Raw genomic sequence first — 11,454 nt, forward strand, 5'->3', positions numbered from 1 at the left:
AAGTGATGTATGACTTATCTGGATACACGTACAGCTTACATTCACCATGCAGCCAAGTGATGTATGACCTATCTGGATACACGTACAGCTTACATTCACCATGCAGCCCAGTGATGTATGACCTATCTGGATACACTTACAGCTTACATTCACCATGCAGCCCAGTGATGTATGACCTATCCGGATACACGTACAGCTTACATTCACCATGCAGCCCAGTGATGTAGGACTTATCTGGATACACGTACAGCTTACATTCACCATGCAGCCCAGTGATGTATGACTTATCTGGATACACGTACAGCTTACATTCACCATGCAGCCAAGTGATGTATGACTTATCCGGATACACGTACAGCTTACATTCACCATGCAGCCCAGTGATGTGTGACTTATCTGGATACACGTACAGCTTACATTCACCATGCAGCCCAGTGATGTATGACTTATCCGGATACACGTACAGCTTACATTCACCAAGCAGCCCAGTGATGTATGACTTATCCGGATACACGTACAGCTTACATTCACCAAGCAGCCCAGTGATGTATGACTTATCCGGATACACGTACAGCTTACATTCACCATGCAGCCCAGTGATGTATGACTTATCCGGATACAAGTACAGCTTACATTCACCATGCAGCCCAGTGATGTATGACTTATCCGGATACACGTACAGCTTACATTCACCATGCAGCCAAGTGATGTATGACTTATCCGGATACACGTACAGCTTACATTCACCAAGCAGCCCAGTGATGTATGACTTATCCGGATACACGTAGAGCTTACATTCACCAAGCAGCCCAGTGATGTATGACTTATCCGGATACACTGTGTGTCATAAATAACTGGTTCCAATGGACGTTCTCTTAACAACGCCGATTACATTAATCCATAATTAATCAATTAATAATATATGCATGCTGCAAGAGTTACTCTAAAAGATATACGGGGTACTTACTGAAAGATGGACGAACGTGGACTCCAGGAAAGAGATACACAAATTGCCCTGTTTGCCTGTTTGCTGCGGTGCCCTTCCCCAACCACTTCCAGTTCAACTGGAGAGTTAAATTTAAGAGTAAATCAGTTTGTTTTCTAGATAATGGGGATAGATCGTATGGTACATTATCATACAATTAACCTTTGATACAAGTTGTATAATTATCCAATGTTAATTCTGCGACAAACTGGAACATTAAAAAAATCATCGTCGGGAAACTGCATAGATACCGATAGCGAACTGAACGATACGATCACATATTATTTCAGATAAAGGCCTTCATAACTCCTGCTTGAGTTGCCGTAATCCGAATCTGGGTCAGAATTACTTGAAGAAAGATACATAAAACAACATGTTGAACTATTGTTAAATCTTTGCCAAGAAGCTGTATCGACTTGAAATTATTTTGTAAATTGTCTTTAGCAAAAGAAACAATCACATGTCAGATATAGATAAACATTGAAAAATAATATTGAAAAGGGGTGCGTGTGGACAAGTGGTCGACGCTATACTTTTATCATTAGATGTTAGAATCCACTGAACTCCGATTCTGACCCTTGGTCTCTGCGACGCATCTCTGTGCTCGTAACCGCCTCCGTGGTCTAGTGGTAGAGCGTCCGCCTGGAGAGAGGAAGGTCCGGGGTTCGATCCCCGGCCGCGTCATACCAAAAGACGTTAACAGATGGTACTTGTTGTTACCCTGTCTGGCGCTCGGCATTAAGGGGCTAAAACAAGGACTGGTCGGCTCGGAGTCAGTATACTGTGTCTGAGTGGGGTATTCATGTTACACTGCGGCATGGTAAATCGGCATCAGTCTGGACTAGTACAAGCAGCCACACAAACACACACACGTACATACACGTCGCTATATAAATGCAATAATCTTGGACGCGACGTTAAACCCCATTTCACCTCACTTCTGTGCTCGTGGGTACCACCAAAGTGATATCCTGAAATAATACTAAAAGCAGCGTTAACCCACATTTCTTACGTCAATTAATCCTGGTTATTGGAACGAATCCTCGTCATATTAGTCTATATCATAGCTTCACTCTAGATGATAATACGTTCTTGAAGATTCGCAGACATTTAGAGCGTAAACCAATTGTCTGCAAACATTCTTTTATGGATATTTGTTGAGAAAAAGAAAGCTTCAGAAAAACTTGAAGAATTTACCATGAAGTTTCCTGAACTCTGAGACGCCGGTGACGAAGATGCCAACACAAACGCACGATCACTCTCACTGACCAACAGAAACTGAGTCAGTCAGAAATACCACATACCTTGATGGCTACTTACATGTCGAAATTATTTTTAACCTGATGGAAATTATCTTATGTAAATGTCATTCTTATTCTCACCATGTTAAATATTTTAACTTCCAATAAATTGCATCGATGGTTGTGTCTTAAAGTGTGCTGTTTATAAATCAAAATTACTGTCAATGCATGGTTCCATTGTTCTCACCCGGGTCTGAACCAACTCAGTTGCTGGTTTGACACCGTCAGGCGTCCTCTAACCTATACTTATAATGTTGAATCTGTGAGTCAGGCGTCCTCTAACCTATACTTATAATGTTGAATCTGTGAGTCAGGCGTCCTCTAACCTATACTTATAATGTTGAATCTGTGAGTCGGGCGTCCTCAAACTTATACTTATAATGTTGAATCTGTGAGTCAGGCGTCCTCTAACCTATACTTATAATGTTGAATCTGTGAGTCGGGAGTCCTCTAACCTATACTTATAATGTTGAATCTGTGAGTCATGTGTCCTCTACACTATACTTATAATGTTGAATCTGTGAGTCAGGCGTCCTCTAACCTATACTTATAATGTTGAATCTGCGAGTCGGGTGTCCTCTTACCTATACTTATAATGTTGAATCTGTGAGTCGGGTGTCCTCTAACCAATACTTATAATGTTGAATCTGTGAGTCGGGTGTCCTCTAACCTATACTTATAATGTTGAATCTGTGAGTCGGGTGTCCTCTATCCTATATTTATAATGTTGAATCTGCGAGTCGGGTGTCCTCTAACCTATACTTATAATGTTAAATCTGTGAGTCGGGTGTCCTCTTACCTATACTTATAATGTTGAATCTGTGAGTCGGGTGTCCTCTAACCTATACTTATAATGTTGAATCTGCGAGAAATCATACATTTCATGTAGGGGTACTATATTGACTCAAAACACAACACTGAAAGAATAAATGACATCTTGAGATTAAAAGGCGATATGTAAATAAAACAAAAGCACAAAACACAGTTCCTGCAAGTGAGTGAATCTTATGCAATTGTTCACTGGGTATGTGGAAAAGAATTGATATTGTTACACTCGACGTAAGCGAGGTACAGAGGAAGAAATATGTACAGATTTCAATAAGGTCACAGCGATCTTAATATGGACGTGAAGTGACGTGACGTCCGATCATGGTTCCCTGGTGGCGATTTCGGAGTAAAACAGGCCCAAAGAAAGTTATGTTTGGTGATCGAGGCGTCTAAATGGACCCGGGTTTCAGACTAAGTGACTTGGTTTGAAATATTGTCAAGGATGCACCGCAGCAGATGTTGCACGGGTCAATCAGTGGTTTGTCTGGTTTTGTCTGGATTCGATTATGTACAGGTCGATGTGATACACCCGGAATATTACTGAACAGTGCGTTAAAAGACACAAAATGAAGTCACTGGATAGTATTACAAGAAAGTTGTAATCTCTACAAACTACATCTAAATACCATTTTTATAGAGGACGGCATTAAGACTTCACGTTTTTTTGACTATATAAAAAGACACTAGTCAACGCTTGTGTTCCAATTATTCAATCATACTGTCTCAATCAGAAATTGATATGAGACTGGTATAAATACTGCGACGCCAGTTAAAAGAGTATTGTGAAATAATCGCAATAGGAGATATGTCGCAAAATGGGATTTCATTGATAACTGTTGAACGATTTTTCACATCTGTGATTCTAGGCGATAAACTGGCTTCAGATGGAGCAGTCCCATACACGACAGTTCCGCGGTGACCGCAAAAACATGTCTGGGAGTCAAGACCAACATGAACCCAGGAAAACAACATTGCATCGGACAACCAAATGTAAGCGTAGAATTCCTCTTGTTATGGTCACTTCATTGAATGGTGTTAAACTATACATGTATGTAATTTAGTGACTCAAAGTGGTCTCTGCCTTCAAGCTCGACTGTTTCATTCCTTCCCTTTTGCGGTTGCTGTCATTGACAAACAGAGGGACATCTGAAATATCTCTTGTTGATGTAGCAGTAACACCATTAAATACATCCCCATTTCACCGTAGCAATTGCATGCATACATTTGTTTCACGGGAATTTATTTAGAATGTGTAGAGCAGTCACCAATACACGAATCCGGATACCCCTTCCTCGTGTCTGAAGTATACGAAGCATTTATTCATTTAGAAGTCGATGGGTGATCAACTTTACAAAGTTGAGCGAATTGAAACACCATACCTACCTCATATGGTGATATATTTACACGACTATCAACGAAATATGTGTGTGTATCACGTATCGCGGCATTAAGCAATATTTCAGCTATATGACGACGGGCTGTAAATAATCAAGTCTGGACCAGAAAATCAAGTGACCGATATTGAGGGCAACGATCCAGGTCGTCGGTGTAAAATCACGCGTAAACATCCAAGTCACCACACCTGAGATCATCCGCTAGCTGGGTGTATCCGTCGCACGGATGCGTCCGCTGGCACTAAACTATTTCTAAACAACACCTTAAACCACATTACTCCAGTCTTCCAAAATAGTGTTCGAGTTTTACTCGTCGTTTGATTGGGTCGGGTATAGGCAATTGTATAACTAACTTCGGTAAGCGTCTACCAAGGACTTCTCGTATTCGGAAACATGCGATGTCTTGAAGGCTTCTCGGCTGGAAGAGGTACATCTCCAACATGTCCTCCAATCTGGACAGCCTGTCCCTATATTTAGGTTTTACTGCCGTTTGGTTTCGGAACCTGTGCAATCTGGTTCTGTCACATCGACACCCTGCTTGCATCAACAGCATTATCCGTCTTGTCCCGACCGCCTTCCAATTAGAGAGCGCCCATTGGAGAGGTGTACGCCCACGGGAGTCTACAGTATTCATCGGAGCGTTCCATTTAACAAACATGCGAAGCAAATCGTCACCTTTAGTTTGTCTAACAGCAGCCATGTGTACAGGCGTGTCCCCCAGTACATCACCAATACATGGATCTGCACCATTTTCAAGTAAGAGATTAACTATGTTTGGCATTGCCCGATCAACTGCAAAATACAATGGTGTACAAAGCGAATTGTTGGTTTGCAAATTGACATCGGCCCCCGATTCAATCAACAGACGGACTAATGTTGCTCCCGAATTGTACAACACGGCCGTATGAAGTGGTGCAAGAGCCCAGCTCCGCTCGCCTTCTTTGTTCACATCGGCGCCCTGGGAGACAAGAAAGTGCAGCTTCTCTTTATAATCTTTCACTCGAGAGATACCTTTCTTGTAGGCAAGATACAGAAGCATCGTCATTCCACCAGGGTCCACTGCGTTCACGTCGTGGCCTTCATGAAGAAAGACGGTGAGACAGGGCAAGGAGCCATCAGCAATCAGTGCATGTACCAATACGTGTAGCTTCTGATGAGGGTGCTCTGTATCTCGACGCGTCATACCAGGGAACAAGTACTTCAGCATGACCCCGAACACATCTACTCTGTTCCGTTGGACAGCTTCTATAAGAATGTACACAAGCTTGTTCAGCACGTTGTCGCTTATTTCAGTAAGGTTTGTGATGATGGAAGGATGTGATTCAAACCACCGCAATGTTTTGGCAAAATCGTTCAGATGGACGGCTTCGCGCAGTGCACCGATGTTGTGTGTGAGGAGCTGAGCTTCCCCGTCGTCCATGTCGTATTCTGGTTGTTCCGAGCATGGATCTGTAAAAATGAGAATAAAATATTCAAAGATGCAAAGATGCGAATGTTGACTACTTTCAGCAAGAAAGACTGTCGCTTATGCAGATGGGAACAATCTTGATTAAAGGGGTTTCACTGTGTATGGCAGGGCAGATGTATGAGCCAGTTTATCTTACCTCCATGTCAGAATGTTGGATTGGTTCAAATGAATTTGAAAAAATACTAAGTGTCCCGCCTGGGAGAGAAATACATTTCTGAGTGGGTGAATAAATCCCGAATACCCCGCCCCGAAGAAAACAGGCTGCACATGGATTTCTGAGTGGGGCAATAAACCTCTTGCACAGCGCTACGAAGCAAAAGCTGTACGTATAAATGAGAGTTACGTGACACAGCTAAAGTTAACCTCAGCTCAATCGAACAGCTGTTTTCTATTTGCAATGTATTTAATTCTTTTACAAAGTCAGATTAGAACATGTTCGCAGATTAATTGGTTGTAGCAGTATCATTCGGGGTATATGTGCTTTTATGCGTCCCTCGATATGTTTTATGCTCCGACTCGTGGGAGAAAACATAATGCGAGACGCATAAAACAACATATACCGTGAGTAATACTGCTACAACATAAAATATACATGTATCCAGTGGACCCGTGAAGATTCCGGGTAAGAGTAGGTCTTCAGCAACCCATACTTGGCGTAAAAGGCGACTTTGCTTGTCGTAAAAGGCGACTAACGGGATCGGGAAGTCAGGCTCGCTGACTTGGTTGATACATGTCATCGATCCCAATTGCGTGGATCGATGCTCATGATGTCAATCACTGGATTGTCTGGTCCAGACTCGATTATTTTACAGACCGCCGTCATATAGCTGGAATATTGCTTAGTGCGGCGTTAAACAACAAACAAACAAACAAACAAACATGTATCAGGTGTGGGATAGTTGAGAGGGTATATAATTCACGGTAGACCCCAGCCGCCTACACATAACCCAGGGGGAAGTTCCGTATCTAGCTTAGATGTCAAAATAAACTGAGAAGAGAAGAGCTGGTTTAGTGGAGGCTTATGCAAATATACTGAGTTGTAGACAGAGGCACGTTAATAAATTGTACCTCCGTGTAAATCAGCTGGGAGACCCTTTGTGAGCGGTACACAATGTGACATAGCCTGTAGGTCATCCCATGATAGACCACCTCCGTGGTCTTGTGGTAGAGCGATCCCCGGCCGCGCCATACCAAAAGACGTTAAAAGATGGTACTTGTTGTTACCCAGTCAGGCGCTCGACATTAAGGGGCTAAAGGACTAGTCGGCTCGGAGTCAGTATACTGTGTCTAAGTGGGGCATTCATGTTAAACTGCGGCATGGTATCTCAGTGTGCTAGCGGCATCAGTCCGGACTAGTACAAGCAGCCACACACACGTGCATGCATGTCGCTATATAAGTGCGATAATCTTTAAGCGACGCAACGTTAAACCCCATTTCAGCTCACATCGCCTTATTCCATGATAGCAATGTCCATATAAAATAATAGACGTCACCCAAGGTTTATAAATAATATCTAAACAATACCCTGAAGCAAATGACTTAACGACATATATTTAAACATGCCAACCATTTCCCTTACCACATTATCCAAATTCACGACAATAAACATAATTATTAAACAATTATAGTAAAGCCGTGTATGGAAGTCATGTTTGTTTGCACAGTCGTAAGTTAGCATAAGAATGTGAAACTGTTACGTTTCACAAAATCTGTTCTTTGTGTTGCCCCGAGTCTTCCTTCCTTAAAATCACACCACTCTATTCCACTTTCTCGAATCAATATAGTTTGACTTTCGAGAGAAAGAAAATCCTACATGCCGCTGCCGGAATCTATATGTGTACAAGGCTGCTCGGTTCTGTCCGATATATATTTAAAGACCACTCGGTATATTCCGTAACCTGTTTGATAGAGGTGAGTCCAGGGAGGCAAATACATCGGCTATCCACTCACCTGTCGATATTGTTCACTGTAATCCGCGCAGCCCGAACACACAGTCGTCCGAAGAGAGAAATCAATAGGGCCACCAGCTGTCTCAAATCAAATAGTGCGTGTGTACAAACAGTCCATAGTGACAAGATGTCACCCGATCACAGCACTGTAACATGTAACATGTAACATATTGGTGTGGATGTGGGATTACTAAGTACGTGGACTACCTTTCCCCAGCATAATTATTGCATCAAAACACACCAGGAAACTGCCGTACTTATGTTGTGTACGTCGCCATGACAATCAAGACGTCACATCCGGTATGTTGGCCGATATTTTACAGCTGCTTCTATAAATTCACAATTTCCCCGGGAGAACGCAAGTTAGTATGTTTTGTGCGTGCTCGCCTTGAGCAGCCAGTACATTGGCTTTACCTGCAATTTTACCCGACACTGCAAATACACAGGTATATAATAGTCGTGTGTAGAACTAGGTACATGCATGAATACGTAACGTTTTGTCTCGTCGATATATCCACTCCAGACCCCGTGTAATCTGAACTCCTTTTTTTCAGGTTGTTCCAGCTTGAAACTTTTATGTTCACAGCTGGAATATAATTACCCACTGTCAACTCTATATTTTCATATAAAATCGCTTCATGTACTTATTTTCTGACGAAACACATTTGTTTTTGCTTTATAAAGTGACACAATCATATTTAATACAGAAACCGAAATCGATCGTCTAATGACAAGATATGTAACTGCTCCGTGGAAATAGTTAGCTACTCTTTCAATTGCTTCTTCTGTTTCTTCACATCATCTGACATCCCACTTCTACCAACCATCTGGAGGAACATAAGTGTTCTTGTGCCGACTTCTTATCAGGTGTCGGTGGTAACTTAAACATTGATAGTGGCTGTATCCTCGAAGGGGGTTAATGTACTGTAAAAGTATTGGTTCGTTAAACTGACGTTAAACTGATTTACTCCAGTAAATGAAATGTTTGGGAGCTACTCATCGATATTACCTGTCCCCTAGGGTGGGCAGGGGGAAGAATTGACGACGTCAAACTGTATGTTCGTATATGGCGCCTGTAATGGTGTTTGTACAACATGACTGGTATCAATGCTGAACAGAACCGCGCAATGAGGTTTTCTTTCTGTTTGAAAACAAATGCCCTAAATTGGTAGTAATTGGGGATATAGCACAGACCCCACCCCACATTTATTGGGGAAAATGTTGTCAAATTTGACATTTTTGTAAACCAAGACCGAATCGCCCGTAAAATACGCATGTAATCGCTGGGCAACGAGAAGAAAGAGAAATATATATTTTCGCACCCATAATATTCTTGTAGAACTTGGTTTGGAACACGTTATTCCACTATGTGTAACGTATGTTTCAAGGTTAATGATTTGAAACGCTTAGTGTTTGATGTGTGTATAAATGAACGAGATATGCAAATCACTGAAAGTTGTAGGTTCATCTGGCAGGGGAGGTCATAAACTCGCATTGCCGTGTGAAACAAGAATCAATCTCATTAATACAAGATCTTAGTTTAGTGGTGGCGATTTTAATCAAATTGAACAAGAATGCAGTGTTGTAACTCGCCCGCGGGGATTCCGCGTTAAATGTGCTGGATGTGTAAGAGGTGACTTGGAGGCCAGGCTCCGTGTCTCGGTTGACTGCGTGTCGTATCTCACCCGACAGCGGGGATGGATGCTCATGATGTCGGTCACTGTTTTGTCTGGCCCAGACTCGATTATTTACAACCTGCCGTTATACAGCTGGGATATTGCTGACAGCCGCGTTAAACAACACACAAACAAACATGCATCAGAACTTGTATTTCAACAATTAGCTCTGGGGCGGGATCATGGGAAACTAATTACCTGTTAGACAGGGCAGGGTTTATCATAGAACAATATAGCTGTTTTACGGTCGAGTGTTTAACAGATCTAACACAACAAACAGCAGCACCGGGCAGAGCTGGGGTGTTTCAGGCGTACTAACCAACGAGCGGAAAATCCCATTAACATATGCAAAGAATGTGGTGAAAGGTACGATGAACGTCTCTCGTGTTACAAGTTTTTTAAAGTCGTCTTGGTGACATGAAACTGGGTGTCTACCGGGCTTGGTTGACAGAGTTTATTTGGTTGTTTGTTTGTTTAACGCTGCATTCAGCAATATTCCAGCTAAATAATCGAGTCTGGACCAGACAACCCAGTGATTGGTGTCATGAGCATCGATCCACGACATTTGGATACGATAACATGCATCAACCAAGTCAGCAAGCCTGACACCACAATCCCTTTAGTGGCCTCTTACGACAAGCATAGTCGCCTCTTACGGCAAGCATGAGTTGCTGAAGACCTATTCTAACCTATTACTCAGAAGTGTTCACGAAAACGAATGTCATCTAAATGTCAAAAGTCAACACAAAGACATAAAGAACTTGCATCATGTTTAACCGATTGATAAATTATGTATCATGGAACTGACTCGGTTTATGTGTTTTAGGCACGTCACATAAATAATGGCCGGAAAACAAATCTAGTTGGGATAATCGCAACGCGAAGCATACCTTTAATGGACCCCAGGTAACGCCATACAATTTAGTTTTTCGGGAAAGAAAGTGAAGTCAATGGAAGTGAATTCTTTTCCCCATCTCCCTCCCGCGTCAGTGACAAACACTCCAGGGATGACTCTAGTAACATAAAGGCCAGATGATTTGTCAGTCTCCATTTCCATGTACGAACCATGTCTACACAATCTACTTTCATTTTGTATGTACATAATACATGCGCTAAATTTGGAAACTTCAAAACATACAAAACTTCATACTGAGAACTTTCAATGCCGTTAAGGCGTATTATGTTATCTGGTACATCATACATGCACTCACCTATCACTGACTATTCATACCATAAACAACAAACATCGATTTTGTAAACTTAAGCTAATCCAGCCTACCTGACGAAGCTGACCCAGGACAAAATGAACCAGCTTACCTGAGCCAGCTGATCCTGAAGAAAATGAATCAGCTTACCTGAGCCAGCTGATCCAGGACAAAATGAACCAGCTTACCTGAGCCAGCTGATCCAGGACAAAATGAATCAGCTTACCTCAACCAGCTGATCCAGGACGAAATGAACCAGCTTACCTCACCCAACTGATCCAGGACAAAATGAACCAACTTACCCGAGCCAGCTGAATCAGGACAAAATAAACCAGCTTACCCGAGCCAGCTGAATCAGTACAAAATGAACCATGGCCAGCTTCGTATGTCCCTCCAAAGTATATTTCATTAGCAGCTAGGGTCCTTCCGGTTTTTTTTAGCCCTTACCTTTATAACAAGATTGGGGCGGTCGGGTAGCCAAGTGTTTAAGCGCTCGCTCGTCACGCCGAAGACCCAGGTTCGATTCCCGACATGGGTACAATGTGTGAAGCCTATTTCGTAAAAGGCGACTATGCTTGTCGTAAGAGGCGACTAACCGGATCGGGTGATCAGGCTCGCTGATTGCATTGTCTCGCTATACCGTTACC

The 11,454-nt window shown here is 42.4% G+C and overlaps 1 protein-coding gene across 1 annotated transcript; it reads right to left on the bottom strand.

Moving 5' to 3' along the window:
* Positions 1-4,482: 4,482 nt before the first annotated feature.
* LOC139473090 (ankyrin repeat and SOCS box protein 8-like) lies at positions 4,483-8,075 on the bottom strand. The gene is made up of 2 exons (XM_071255608.1): positions 7,928-8,075; positions 4,483-5,957 (listed from the first exon to the last, which is right to left on the bottom strand). The coding sequence occupies exon 2, from the start codon at positions 5,926-5,928 to the stop codon at positions 4,783-4,785; it is 1,146 nt and encodes a 381-aa protein (XP_071111709.1). The 5' UTR covers positions 5,929-5,957; positions 7,928-8,075; the 3' UTR covers positions 4,483-4,782.
* Between the last annotated feature and the right edge of the window lie 3,379 nt (positions 8,076-11,454).

This window comes from Haliotis cracherodii, unplaced genomic scaffold, assembly GCF_022045235.1.
Source record: "Haliotis cracherodii isolate W230 unplaced genomic scaffold, xgHalCrac1.p SCAF_26, whole genome shotgun sequence".
Classification (NCBI taxonomy): Eukaryota; Metazoa; Mollusca; class Gastropoda; order Lepetellida; family Haliotidae; genus Haliotis; species Haliotis cracherodii.